Source organism: Pygoscelis adeliae, unplaced genomic scaffold, assembly GCF_000699105.1.
Source record: "Pygoscelis adeliae isolate BGI_AS28 unplaced genomic scaffold, ASM69910v1 Scaffold38, whole genome shotgun sequence".
NCBI classification, from domain to species: domain Eukaryota; kingdom Metazoa; phylum Chordata; class Aves; order Sphenisciformes; family Spheniscidae; genus Pygoscelis; species Pygoscelis adeliae.
This window is the reverse complement of record NW_008825614.1, coordinates 15,115,620-15,131,140: the sequence shown is the minus strand read 5'-3', so window position 1 is coordinate 15,131,140 and position 15,521 is coordinate 15,115,620. Positions and strand designations below refer to the sequence as shown.

The 15,521-nt window shown below is 40.1% G+C and overlaps 1 protein-coding gene across 1 annotated transcript in view; it reads left to right on the top strand.

The window, feature by feature from the left end:
• KIAA1549 (KIAA1549 ortholog) overlaps positions 1 to 15,521 on the top strand; it is a 79,053-nt gene that overhangs the window by 27,213 nt on the left and 36,319 nt on the right. Inside the window, exons 8-9 of the mRNA XM_009332942.1 lie at positions 3,936 to 4,113; positions 6,328 to 6,512. Of these exons, the coding sequence (XP_009331217.1) occupies positions 3,936 to 4,113; positions 6,328 to 6,512 (363 nt within the window). The remainder of the gene's footprint in view (positions 1 to 3,935; positions 4,114 to 6,327; positions 6,513 to 15,521) is intronic.

Genomic DNA, 15,521 nt, shown 5'->3' with positions numbered 1-15,521 from the left:
TCAGACCGCAGTTACAGCTTGATTGAATTGCCTGGACACTAAAATTCTACTTTTAATAAAGCAGAAAGCGGAATCTTTTTTGATTATTTTTTTTTCCTAGGGGATGAACGTAGTGGAAAAAAGGAACATAAACCTCATACGTGCATTCTGGAGATTGTGTGCATGCATGTTTGCTTGTTTCTAAGTAATGCTCATGCCTTAGAAAACCTGAAGCAGTTCACCCAGGGATTCCTTACCCCTGACGGGGTTGCTGACTGGGACATCCCACTGGCTGACTGACACTCTGCGAATGCCTTGCGAGCTTGCCCACCACCTGGATTTCCCCGCTTTAAATTATGAACTAGATTTGGTTACCAAGGCAACTCTGTTCACTGACCTATGATACTCTCTTGAAAACACTTTTTAAATTAAATTTACTGACACCTGAACACAGTTAAGCCTTTACTCTTTGGAGGTTAAATGCACATCTAGTATCAACAAAGATGGTATCATTTATGTACACAGAAGTTGAATTAGTCTTTTCTTTTTTTTTTCTTTTTTTTCTTTCATTTTCTGCCTCCCATGTATTGAAATTCTTGTATCTCTTCCTCCCTATGTCATCCCTTACTGCCAAAGTATAAATGTAAAACGCTTAAATGCTTACTTACACATGGGCTGCATTGCTGGATGCCTTGAAAGTATCATTTCTGCCTCTGCTTGCATTCTTAGCACTCTCAAGGACAAGAGACATCTCTAAAATATGAGACAAAACCAGTCTGAAGCTGCACAGAGTATAATTTGGAGCAAAATGGCGCAAAACCTAGTATATACAGAAACTGTAAAAAAATGGGTGCAGTGGCTTAATTCTATAAACAGACTTAAAAACAGTTCAGATCCCGTGTGCCATTTGCTGTGTTGCAGCAAACTCAGAGGTTAGTTTTAAATAAAAAAAAGGTTTTTAGTGAACTAGGGTGACAGACATGAAAACTGAAGTACTGTCACAATTGCTGAGTTTACATACAAGTCTAGTTGTGTCTCATAGTCACCTCAAGAATACCCTGCTCAGCCATCAGCTTTCCCAGAATAGAAATCCATAACCATCTCCCCTTGGATTTTAAATTTTGTCTGCAGCTTCCCTCAGTATGGTGTGAGCACTCATAAAATACTGTGTATTCAGAAAGAATTATTTCAGATAAAACTTATCTTAAAACAGTGAGCTTAGTTCATCAACACCAGCCTGCGCCTCCACCCTCTACTGAATTTCTTCATGCTCGTTCCCTTGTTCTCTATACTGTGCCAAAATAGCTCCAGCTACTTCTTCCTATCTCTCCTCTGACTGTTCTCACCCATCCCTGTTCCTCAGCATAGGGAGCCATACACTGTTGTTTTTATTCTGTGTTAAAATTGTGTTGCTTCAGTTGTGGCAACTTGCACTGGAATCTGTCCCCTTCCCCTCTGTCTTTCTAAAGGCTAGCTGTGGGGAGTTTCTTTTTTAACCCATTCAGCCAGTTTCTGACTGCTACCCTGTATGTATAACACACATATAATTATAGTACTTTTAGGGTACTCCATGCCGCCATAAAATGTGTGACAATTCAATTTAAGAATCTTCTAAATTTCTCTGATTCTGTAGCTTTGCTACACACAGAGAGGTTTCATAAAATCAAACGAAGGACCCATTGACTTTCAGTCCCATGTGGCCTTTCAACTCCTTTTTTCTCCATGTGATTTAAGTGCTACTTAGGAAGGGTTCATCCGTGCTGAAAGCAGATACCAGTCCATACACCCTGCTGCTCTGAGGCCAGGCTGTGGTGAGGCAGCCCAGCTGAAGCAGAAATACAACGATGTGGGCATTTGTTAACTAATGATATATCTGGGTTCTGTGAAACCAGATTCAGCCTTAAAGCTGCTGAATATGTGTGTTGAAACCTTATTTATTGATACTCTTTTGTTACCTTCAGTCAGGGATTGGTTGCTCCTTAGCTGGTAGAAGAATGAATAGCATTCAGGATGAGAACAGCATTGGTTAATGGGTCCTGTTAGCAGGTCTTGCTGTATTTCAGAAATCTGCACGTTTTCCTCCTCTATTTGTAGGTGTTCTGTTTCTTACAGCAAATGTGACTGATGTTGAACATTATTCTTTGCTTTCAGTTGATTTGGCCTAGACGACTTTTATGACAATTGTGCTTTCTTTTTTTTCCTTCCTTTTTTTTTTTTTTAATTCTATATCCAGTATTTCACTCCTGGGAAATACTTTTTTAGGACATGTTGAGTTGATGTCCCCAAAGACCAGAACATCATCTCTGTTGAGCCAGAATATCGCATTGCTTTCCTTCAACATGACTATTTTGTTGGAAACTAATAAGGAAAAAATACAAAGCTTTGCTTTTGTAAATCTCAGATATGCAAACATTTGTGGGTTTGCTTTACTTTAAGCCTATGGGCAGTGTTTGAGATTCTGTTATATTAAATACGTACTTCATAGTAAAGGATAATTCTGAAGGAAACTAAATATATTGTTCTACTTGTGGCGATTCCTTCCAGAGCTCTTCAAACTCTGTTTTACATGATAGAATACCTCCTACTATTTGTTTGGCCTAATTCTAGGTTGAGCTCACCATTACATGTAAATGGTTAAACAGAGGAGAGTTGTTATATGTAAGATTTAATTTTACAGGAATTCAAAATTGTTTTGTGAGTCTTATATGCTATGTAGATGTTTGGTGGTTAGAGAGTATCTACAGGGCTTCCTCATAGCATGCATTCTTTTGATTATTAACATCTTTAGAAGTAGGTAGGAAGAATTGCTTCCCACAGTGTCAAAAACATTCCTTCCTGAAGAAAGGTGGATGCCAGGGGGAGCTGTTTGGAGGATGAAGGTGACTGTGCAGGTGCTTTCGCTGAGGAAGAGCAAACAGTTCTATTTGAAGCTAACAGAATATTTGCCTGCGTAGCTGCTTAACATTTGGAAAAACTGGAACAAAGAGGTGTGTGTTATGGATAAGAAAGCAAAGTCAAAGTAGGTATTTAGAGAAGGAAAAGTGCAATCACACTAATCTCTTCAGTAGCTCCTGCTAACCGACAAATGCTAAAGGCAGAGGAGACTTCCAGGGTGGCATGGTGTTGGCATCTTTAGAGTGAAAGCAGTTCTCTTCAATACTGGATCTGTATGTTTTCATGAAACAAATAGGAAAAAAAAATGGACACTTCAGGTTTGCCATAAAAAGGTATTATACAAGGGATCACTTCCCTGGAAATTTTCCTTTCAGTTACAAAATAGATATTTCTGTAAATTTCCCAGGGTCCTGGAGCACTTGAGTAGTGCTTGTGTAATTAGACAGCAATATATTACTCCAGCAATGCTGTCTTCCCCTGGAAGGCTTCCGATCAGAATCTTTTGTATAAGTATTAGGTGAAAATATCCTGAATTTTAGTTTGGAAACAAATTATTATTACTGAATATTAGCTCTGTGTATCTATGCTTGTCCAATGTTGACTTAAGCTCTTCTCAGATGAGAGAACTAGCCTGTGTGTATGTTGCTTTTGCTGCATACTGTATTTTGGAGCACTACACATGGCATGTCTTCCCATCAGACTTCTCTGGATATTGACGGTTTCCAAACTGTGCCAGTTCACAGCAGTTACATGGTTAGTATAATATCATGTTCTTTGGTGTCACAGATAGAGAGATTTTCCTTAACAGCAATTGTATTTCTACATCATAATACAAGGTGGAATCTTTTTTATGCACTAGGGGTTGCACACAGTGGCAATTAAGACAGATACTGATGCCATCTTGGCAAAGCTGGTCCAAATGTTTCTTTTTAGATAAGTGTCCTTAAGTTCCAGGCCCTGTGAAGGGAAGGGGGAGAGAGGGTAAGGACTGAAAGACCAAATGTATGGGAGCCCCAGATAAATACAACTGAAAATGTAAAAGCTTTCCAATTTCTTCTCAGATTGTGAACGTGTCACGGTTAGTTGGTGTTGATAACCCCGTGGAGCTGATCTATTTTGTGGAGGACCAAGATGGAGAGAGACTCAGTGCTCTGAAGTGCTCAGACCTGATGAACAGAGTTGATATCCAGCGGGCTGCAATCATCCTTGGATACCGCATTGAAGGCACCGTTGCACAGCGTAAGCCCTATCAAATCCACACTGATGCCAGCAAAGAGAAACAGGAAGGGTGACATTAGCTTTGGAGACTATGGCACTGCAGTGTGCCCAGTGTTGCAGTGTTTTGTTCTTGGGATGCTGCAATTTTGACGCTCCTGAGGAAATAAATTTTAGCAGTCTTGCAGTGAGCTATGTGGTATTGCTTTGCTTCTTGAGGACCCTGCTGAGCTTGGAATTGCAACAGGGTCCTTAAGTGCAAGCCTCACTGCATTCACTTTAGTGCTTGTGCTAGGAGAATACTGTGCTAGCTAGATACCTTCTTGCCATTTTCATCTCTTTCTGCTAGTCCAGTGTTTCTATACTGCTTATCTTGCCCAGGAGCTTGCACACAACTCACGATTGTGGGATGGGTGGGCGTCCCAGTGAAACGGGTGTTTCCTTTAGCTGAGTAATGGCAGTGAAGTTTAACACAAGTCACTGGTTTTTGTTTGTCTGAATTATCGTTTCTGTGAGCGAAAGATGCAGGCTAATGCTAGTTGGGGCATTTTGGAGGGTATAAGAAGAAACAGTTTATTTCCTTCACTGAATATGATTGACCTTATTTTTATTTGTTTGTCCATCAGTAATCTATAAGTAATGTAATCTTTTAATAAAGATAATATAAAAGGAATGTAATCTTTTACTAGACACACAGCAGAATAAATATGACGGGTCATAGAAAGTCATAATGACTTTATTCAGGAACCTTGGTATGTAAATTGCAATAAGGAGCAAGACAGAAGGCCTACTCAAAATTCCATGTTATGATTAGGAAAGAAACTTGAAAATATTTTAAAACAGTAACAGACGTTATCTACAATAGATCATATACAATACAACATTGCTACGAATGCTTAATTACCTTTTCTGTTTTCTGTGCAATATGGAGGCATGAGTTACATTGTACCACAGGGTATTTTGCCAATAGAACTGGCATGTGTCTGATTTTTAAAATTCTCTGCAGAAAGAAAAGAAAGAAAATAGTAATAATTGGACCTTCTGGATGTGTTTCTAAATTTTGTCCCTCATTAAAACAGTAGTTTAAAGATAGGTCAGTAGCTCATATACATCTGCTTAATATCTGTTAATGGACTGTAATATTGGTTAGACAGAAATGCAAAAAAGTTGCAAGAATAAATTCCATTTACAAAAAATGGTAAGTGTTGAACAAACTTCATGAAGTGTATATAGCTTATTCTGCATGTTGAAACTTTGACGTGTCATTAGAAAGTTCTTTTAAGAGGCATAGAATTGTAGAATTTTTTCTAAATGTTTCCTATTGGAAGAAAGTAGACAAAAAAAGGTTATTTTTATAACAAAAAATGTAATATCATGAATGAGCTGTCAGATGTATAAAATATAAGAATTATAATATTTTCCTTTAATCTCTAGATTCATCATTAGAATGGCTGTTAATAAAAATGATATATAAAAATAAGATTGCATAGACATACCATTTTTAATGTGAAAACATCATTTTAGGAAAGTGCATCAGTTTGACTAGAAGTGTGTTACTGCTGTGGTTTTTAGTCCCACATATAGCCACTATGCAAAATAGAGCAAATGAAAGTTTTGTAGATTCTTCCAGTTCACTTTTTACATACATGACCAGTTCGATTACACTTTCCAGTAGTTTTTTCATCTGTTTGGCTCGCACACTGACAATGAAACAGAGAAAGGAAAAAAAGTAATAAAAAATGCAGAACTATACACCTTGGGGAGGAGGGTCTTACTGATTTCAAATTGACTGTGATTATTGATGGGGAAGGTAACAAAATATATAATGTATAACTAAAGAGAAGAGGCAGCTGATAATACTGCTTAAAGCAGGGTACAGGCAATAAGGTTGGAAAGTCCTTCTCACCTTTGTTAGTGGTAAGTCATTTTTCTGGACCCATTTCACTATGTCAGCTCAGTTTTGGATTACGGAATGATGTGGCAGAAGTGTATTTTCATTAGTAATTTAAACACGGGTCTTCAGAAGGTAGGCCAGGACAATCGATCACCTGCCCCATGCTTCCTGAGCGTGACATACATTAACTTCTAAGTGGTATGACATTTCCTGTGATGTGCGGCTGGTTTCTGATAAATTCTTTAACTACCATTTACAAGAACATAAAAATACGTAACCTTGAAGTGTCCTCATTTAAAAATATATAACCACATAAAATTGCTGTCTTCCTTTTAACTTAACAGCTGTGGAGAAGCTGAAGGAGTCCACCTCAGAGTCACAGAATAGCAACCTATGGATTATCGTTGGTGTGGCAGTCCCAGTTGCTGTGGTGCTCCTGATCGTTATTATTTTATACTGGAAACTTTGTCGAACAGACAAGCTGGAGTTTCAGCCAGACACGATGAGCAACATTCAGCAGCGACAGAAGGTAAAAGGGGGAGCTGTGCTGAGAGGAGCTTGAGTATTCTGAGTATAAATGAATGTGAGAGTCTAGGGAACACCTAGCATCCTTAAATAGCATGTGGAAACACAGTTTCAGAGCCTTTTGGTTTTTAAAAAAAAAAAAAGTCAAATGGTGTTGAAGTCAGGAATCCCATAGTCTTTTATTTATTCTCCTAGGTATATGATACTGAATTAGATAGGTACATCCTTCTGAAATGTGGGCACTGAGGCTGAAAGGAATCTTTCTTTATCGCTTCATTTCAAGGCTTTGGCTAGGACTGAATAAGAGGAAGTATACTGAGTGTTTAATCATTGACCTTGTTTTCTGCAGAGGGCTGAATTTTTCTTTGGAGAGCTTCTGCTAAACTAATTTGACAGCTAAACCGCACCATCCGTTATACCTCATGCTGGAACTAGAATTTGCTAGAGCCTATCCTTCCTGCTCCGCTCTCTGCTGGGGCTCTTGTGTCATCGTTGTGAGAGCCTGTTGCAGGACTAGAACTTTAATTAGTGGATCCACGTGAGACTGCATGAGCGAGCGTGTGGGCCAGAGTGTTGGAGGACTGGGTTAGGATGGTGAGAAATTCAGTAGTCTGTCTTTTTCCTGCCCAAGACTGTAAATTAAAAAATATGTGGTCCAGGATTTTCGCAAAGGATGTATTCAGTAAAAAGGGTGGAAAAGTGACTAAAGGGTTACAAATCCTACTTTCCCTTTTTACAGCTGAAGAGAACCGGTCTGTTTCTCAGAGATGCTTATTACTGACTGTACCTTCAGAGGCATTATTAAAGGCAAAATAATCTGCCTGCGCTAATCCTCTGGTACTGTAGTCATGTTCTTGTACTGTCACCTCATGTCCAGTCATACAGTTTTCTCCATAACAAGTCTTGTCTGTACACCATGCTCTCTTTCAAGATAATTAATGATGTGAAAGATGAGAGAAGCAGAAAGCGGTTGCACTTCCAAAGCAGTCAGAACAAATCAATAGTAACTTCCACTTGTCTTGCCACTGCAGATTGAGTGTCAGAATCGAGGTCGGCAACAAGTGGTACCCTTTGATGAACTTCACCCCCTGGTACCTTGTTTAACCTGTGCTGCGGTAATATGTACCACAGATTTTCATTGAAGAAGTTCCCCACAGTAGTTTCAGCTAATTTGAGAAGGGTCATACAAAAAAGGCGGGAGGGGATCATTACCCTTGGTACACTATTTCATCACGTGCATTTTCGGTACCTCTCTGCTGTCGCAAGCTTTTTGTAAGAAAGCAGTTGGGTTGACTGTAAGGCCAGAAACATCTTTCATAGTTTTACTTTCTTTTGGGAAAATGGCTCAGTTGTTTTTCTCCACTGCTTCCACAGTACTGTACATTTTAATCGTTCATGAATCAGAAGCCTTGAACTTGTTTGTATGCAAGTCTCATTTCAGTTTACCTAGGGAGCCTGTCACTTTGCCTTCTTTACGGAAGTCACTGTAAGCAAACTAGAAAGAACCAGTAAGGACGTCTATAGTCCAATCCTTGTGCCAGTGGATGGCTTATACGTTAATACTAAATGAGGTAAAGCAATAAAAAGTGTCTTAGCAGATTAAACAACTGGCAGAGTCTACTTTGAAAACCATTTTCCTCCTTTGCCCAAGATCCAGAACAAAAGTAGTGCTCTGGCTTCCTTAGTAGCAGCCTGTCTTTGGGCTTTCTTCATGTCTTCGAACAGTGGGTTGGAATTCCAGGTCAGAATAGGGCATATTTAACAAGCACTGAAGACCCCCAGACAGTCACAAGAGCATACAAATGATTAGGGAGATTTGGTCTGGTCCTGCCCTTTAAAATTGTTTGTGTTTTTTATACTTTTTTTTACAGTAATTGCCAAGAAATGATCAAAGGAGTGAAATCATGTAGTTGGGGATTTAGGTCTGTAAATAAACTCAATTTAAAAATGGACTCGGGCTCCCCCTTCCTCACCCCACCCACAATTATTTCTATTCCCTCTTCACAGAGCTTGACTTTCGTACCAAAGGAAAGTGAAGGCGTGCACTGCATCTGTAAATGGAAGTATATTTAGGTTAAAGATCTGGGTTTTTCTCTTGGAATCAATATTTCATTGGTAAAAACCATAAAGATGCATTTATAGTGCTAGCTCTTCTCACTTCCATTAATCTTTAAAAAAATTTTCTTTTAATGTAAATATAGAAATGGAATGTATAAATATCAAAGTATTTCATTAACATATGCATGGCATATCCATACTGGAAATAGAAGACAATTCTTTTCAACTATGTAATAAGTCTACAATGCGTTTCGCACTTGAAAATGTGTGTTGGTTGGAAGATAAGAAACTGAGACACCCTTTTCTTTTTCAGATTAAATAGGATATCATACTGCACTGGTGGATCTCCGGAGGTAGCACCAGTCTTTTTTTACAGTGTGTTTAATTAGCCATTTTAACATAGCAGATCAGTGGGCAGCATAATAATCTGTTAGAATTCACAGTAGCAGCTGATAGCAAATTATGTCACCTGTGACTTAAAAGCCTGGAACAAGGCTGGGAGTGGGGTGAGGGGAAAGCCTGTTTGCTTCACACTGCTGAGGAAAGACTTTGCCACTAAAAGGCTGGTTCCTTGAAACACCAAGAGAGACAACTTCTGTAACATATGGTAATGCAGATTACATAAGTAAGACATAAGTTTTGCAGGAGCTTTTTATCCTCAGTTTAGAGTCTCTTTTACAAATTTGCGTTCTTCTCTTCAGAGCGATGCTTTAAAGACACTACAAATTTTCCTGGATTCTGTGGCCTCATGTGTCATTCTAGTATCATCTTTTCTCTCTTCCTTCCTTTCACTTAATCACTTAATTCTGTTTTTAAACTCCTGCTTTTTCCTGAAATATTTTGATATGCACTCAGACAATATAATTATTTAAGTTTTAAATTTAATCTTCTGTATGTCAAGGTTTACTTTTACAGAGTAGGTGTGATTTCTGTGTTCCTATGACCACCATTAAAAGTAAGTCATAAGCTGCATACCCTCACAGTCTATCTTCTGGTGAAGTAGACCAGTACTACTATCTGTTGATAATAAGACCCTACATGCCTTTTGGGTGTGCCTCGAGGGTATGGCTGCCCAGGTACACCTCAGTGAGGTAAAGATCACCAGGTAGCTGCATTACACAACAATTCAGTCATACTGGCCAGGGTATCATGCCAGCACAGCTAACTTGCTTTGGTCCCTTATCTGCTCTGTGGACACCCCTTTAGAATATTTAGGTCACAGTCCCTCACTTGTGACTGTCAATAAAAGCATATTTCCCATTTCAGCAGGCATGACTGTGTTGAAAAATACTCAGATCCTGCGGTGACAAACCCACAGAAGTGCCCAAGACTGTATCTATATTTATGTGCCATAGCAGCCCCGAAGCTGGACTTGAGTCCAGATTTGCTGCTTGTCCCCACCCTCAAGGCCAGGTCACTCTCAAAGATAATATAGATAACAGCAAAGATAAGGTGGTGACAGGGGCGGGGTCAACTGTATTCAGCGAAGGCCTGTTCTGCAGATTGGGTGTACCACGCCACTCTACCAGTTTCTGTTGTCTCCTTCTGGCCTTCTAGTTTCATCACAGGATCAGTGCCTTGCAGATGAGATGGTGTAAGTGTCCTTCTTAAAAAGGCTCATAATGTTATCTTCTGCAACGGGTAGAGAGAAAGCCTGAACTCAAGCAATACTAAGGGATGTTTTACTTCTGGATAGTCTCAGAAGTCTGCTACTGAAGTGAATATGAATACGAAGATAAATACATAGGAGAGAAAACTTTTGTGGGAACTGACGCTAACAAAACCAGGTTCGAAGATAAAGTAATAAAAAAAAAAATGGACCTTGAAGAGACTGATTAGCTAATCCATCCCTCTGCCTCAAAGCAGAATTAACAATACCTGAAAAATATTGTTACCTTTTTCATTCTGGAGATTAGATGGGAAAACGTGCTTAGATTGAAGTTATTTGGATCCTTTTTAAACTGGGAGCTAAGGAAGCAGGTCAGAGCAGTGAATGTCTATGCAAGATTCATTGGTCTGTGCAAGGATAATTCTTTTCAAGATATGGAACTAAGGTACTTAAAAGGCACATCAAGTATTCATGACTTGTTCTGTAAGCCGTAGCATCCTACTGCAAATTCACCTTGATGTGATCTGGGTTGTTGTGCTGGATAAAGATGTCTTTGCCTTTGGAAGTAAAAAAAAATGCCTAAGTGGCATTTTAAAATTACATGATTCTCTCTCTTGCCATTGCCTATATCCACCGCAACATTGTCCAAACCTGAGCTTTTTTTCTTGCAAAGAAGCTGTGCCTTTTGTGGGAAACTGGATTTTTGCTGTGGGATGTTTTTCTTCTTCATGAAAAAATGGATAAATGTCTTTAACGCCCAAACCATCATTCTGCTCTGTACTGGACTATTGAAATTTTGTGTGAAAACACCTTCAACCCCTTTCCTCTTCCCCAGAGAGGAAAAAAAGCCATTCTGTATATTATCTGTAATGCAAACGGAGTTGGCAATATTATTTCTTTCTCTGTGGACATCCAAAAATTAAAATGGAACCTGGTTCACTAGGGATTTCACTTTCCCTGCTGTGTACAAGCGTTTGGAGGAAAAAAAAAGTCAAATCCTTTGCTAGGACTTTTCCGAGGTCGTTTCAGCTCTAGGCAGTTATTCATGGGAAGGCTCCCTGCCCTAATGACAAGAATCTCACACCTGTGGACAAGCTCATTGATGGTTTATTTAGAAGGTCTTGGATGTTCTCCTGTAAATGCTGGGCATGCTGAAGTCATTGCCCTTTGCAGTGCTAACTTGGACCGAGTTGCTTACTCAGCTCCTAGTTTTTCCAAGGCCACATCCTAAAACCCTAGGGGGAAAAAGCCTACTTCTCCAGCCAGCAGTTGCTCCTCTGTGGGGCCCTCTGCATGCCACTAATGGTTCTTAAAAGGCTGAACACATCTCTCCAGCTCAGTGCCCCTCCTGTGTGTTCACATGTGGGAGAGGTGGGGTGGCTCAGTCCCCATGAAGCCTAGGACAAAGCGTACAGTACCCCACCTTCTCCTTGAGCGGTAGCACAGATAGTGTCAGAGCTGGAGGGCTGCCAATTTGCATCCTGTGCCAGCAAACCTCAGCTAAGTGTAATCACCAGGGGACCGTTACCAGCCCTTGCGTGTCTGCTCTAATCTGTGCTGCTTCTGACAGCCAGCCAGACCTCCGTGTGTCACTCATGGTTACAGGTAATGAGTCATGCATTCTGTAAGATGTCTGAGAGAGGCTTGTGTGGATTTTTATTTTTCCCCCCAAGCAGGGACATCTGATACCCGAATCTCATGTGTCAGGTGTAACTTTACACCTCTGAATTGAGAGTTTTGCTTATTATTGTGTATTCAGTAGACTACCTCTTGGATGTTCCCAGGATCAAAGAGGCCAGCCCTGCTGGAGGCTAAATAGTAGGCTTCTGCTCCTGGTATAAAGAATTCTTGTGATGTTTTGACATCCTGTAATGCTTTTGTTCATCTGTATAATGTAGAGGCAACAGCTCTGCATTGCAGAACAATTCTAGTCAAAAGAGACTCATGTTAAGAAAGGCAGCTGACACCAGTCTTAATAAAAACTACTTGAAAACTGACATGAGCTTCTGCAAGAGATTCATGTCTGTGCTTACTGTTTGCATAACAAGTATCATTCATTTCTAATAGCAGCCTTAACTAACTATCCAAATTGTTGTCTTTTTGGAATTGGCATACAGGTTCTGCTGCTTCAGAGTCAATAGCTGGATTCTAAAAAGGAACACATTATTCAACATCTTAATTACTTCTCAACAGTACATTTCTCTGACGGCAATTCCTCTGCAAGAGCTCTTTTGTGGGAACTCTTCTTCTGTAATGAGGATTAACTATTCACAAATTGTGGAAAAAAAATACCACACTTAGATATACTGCTTATACCAATAGATACAAAAAGTAAAATGTCTCCATCTGCTTTTTTACAAACATTTGAGTAGCTGTCTTGAGGTCAGACCAAAAGGCCAGCTAGTCCAGGTGCCAAAAGCAAAAGCCTGTAGAAGGGGAGAAGAACAGGGCAAGTACATGTGATGCTTTGCCTTGAGTAACTCTTCAGCCTCCAGTTATTTGAGGCTAAGGGACTTTCTCTAGTGATACTTAGCAACCCTCAACAATTTCTCTTCCATGAACTTGTCTGGTCCTTCTAAAGCCATCTGAACTGCTGGCAGGGATTTCTACAGCATGTTATATGAAGAACCACGTCATCTGGTTTCATGTTGCTTTTACCCTGCCACCTCCTTGTTTTCTGTGATGGCCCCTGGACCTTGTATTGGAGGGGACAGTGAACAGCTGATTCCTAGGCACTTGCTGCTTGCCAGTCCTGACTTTACAGATCTCTGTCATATTCCCATCTCCATCATCTCTTTTTCCAGACAGAGGAGTCCCAGTTTTCTTATCCATTCTTTTGAACTGCCCTTTGAACCAACTGCCAGCCTTTGAAAAGGCTAGAACATTTTCTAATTCTTTTCCATCCTTTTTGAGAGGGAGAGACTAGAGCTGCATGTGCAGTTGTAGGTGACCCATGGATTTAGAGTGACATTTATATAGTGGCTACTCTTTGAAAAGGAGTTAAACAAAAAGAAAAAGAATCCATTTTCAAAATACGGATAAACTTTATACCATAGTCATGGTTTAACCCCAGTCAGCAACCAAACACCACGCAGCTGCTCACTCACCTTCCCCCCCCAGTGTGAGCAAAAGAAAGAAAACTCATGGGTTGAGATAAGAACAGCTTAATAATGATAATAGTAATAATTGTAATGAAAAGGAAAGCAACAGAGAGAGAGAGGAACAAAACCCAGGAAAAACAAGTGATGCAACCGCTCACCACCTGCTGACTGACACCCAGCCAGTTCCTGAGCAGTGAACACTGCCCCCTGGCCAACTCCCCCCAGCTTATATACGGAGCATGAGGTCACAAGGTATGGAATATCCCTTTGGCCAGTGTGGGTCAGCCATCCTGGCTGTGCCCCCTCCCAGCTTCTTGTGCACCTCCTTGCCGGCAGAGCATGGGAAGCTGAAAAGTCCTTGATTTCATTGTTGCTAAGCAGTGTTTATACTAAAACATCAGTGTGTTATCACATTATTGTCATGCTAAATGCAAAACACAGCACTGTACCAGCTACTAGGATGAAAATTAACTCTATCCCAGCCGAAACCAGGACAACCATCCTAAACATAATAGACCACTGAGACTAGATTTATACTGGGGAAATAAATTTTGTCTTTCCTAACAAAAGCTGGTAAAGAGTTTACTGTACAGTTTAGCTATTTTGTGAACAAGGAAACGGGCCAATATCAAATCACTGTTGCCTAAGGTTTTAATGTTGCTACTCACTTGTAGCTTCATTTCAGCAAGCAGATTATTTCTGCAGTATATATGAATGCACTTTCTTTCTGTGTGCATTAAACCCTTTTTAGATATATAAATGTCTTTGAGTCACTGAGCCCAACAAAATACCAGCACAAAAATAAATGAAAATTACTGACCTATGCCCTACCTTAAAAGTCTTACTTTTCTCATCATTTGCGAAGAGGAAGTGTTTCTGGACTGTGTTGTGTATGTGCTCTGTCCAGATGGTGAGAGCCATGTTATGAATGTATTCTTTTGCTTCACAGGTTGAGAAGAGAGTTTCCTTAATTTATAATTTTTTGTGTGTTGTGCTACCTCTCTTAGAGGTTGCAGTTGATGTCAGTGTTGTGTACGTGGCCTTGGAGGAATAATTGTTTGACATAACTTATGGACAGAGGACTGGTGGAACTGAGACACAGCAGTGACCTGTCTATCCTATAAAGCTGGTGATCTTTTTCTAATTTACTCCTGACACTTTCATCCAACCAGCGTGCAGAGGAACCTCACCAAACCATGATTAAGATAGTATCCACCCTGCAGCATTTCTGTCTGAGAAGGAAGGCTAAAAGTGTGTGTGATTCAGACACAAAATTCTGCCTGTTACAGCAGTTATCCCAGCAGCCTGTGGGCATAGATGTACTCAGAGTTATGGGCTTTCAACAACATGATCCCTCTTGTATTTTGTGAAATTTACTGAGCTGTCACGGTAATATTAGTGTGGCAGGAAGAAACGCACAAAGGAGAAGAAGAGGGATGATGAAAATCCGCGAGAAGAATTTGTCTTAAGAAAATATTTCAGAACAGGTGTCTTGAGAATTTCAGGCTTTATAAAGTTTTGTAAGTTTGGGGGTTTCTTTATTTGTTTTTAATCCAACTCCAGGAGCAAAATTCCTGAGGTGGTATTTTTTGTGGGATTCCTGCTTTACTTACTCTCTGTATGGTGGTGAGCAGTAAACCAGAGTTTTGACTTTTCAGAGGAGGGAAGGAGGACCAGAGGCTGTACGCTAGCTTGTTCTGGTTTTCCGTGCCAGCACTGGCTATACCGTGCGCTACTTTTCCCCGTCTTGATGGTAGAAACCTGTGCGACTATTAAGCATGTTTCTTCTCCACAAGGACATGTTTGCTCAACTGTTTTACCTGTTCCCAGTAACAGTGATAGTTGACAGAAGTGCTGTTGTGATGACAGACGTGAGATGTAACTTGTGTGAAGAGGTACTTGGTCCGAGATGAGAAAATGGGCAGCATTTTGTACATACAACCCCTTTTTTTGCCCTCAGATCTCAAAATCCTGCTTCTTTTTGAGATGGGGCTTGTCATAGAGGGTACAGGCTGTAACACAGCTGTAATGGAAGGGTGATGGCATCCCACCTAAGAGGCAATATAGTGAACTGGCATTGCACATACACTTCTTTTTTACATACGTACACGGTTATCAGGTGAAGGTATTTAAATGGAATTAGAGACCTTTTTTGGTTTGGTTCTTAAAAACATTTCTTAAACCAGCAGCAGTGAAGCATCCTCTGCATATTTCTCAGTGATGCTTAGTATATGTTTTTAAAGTA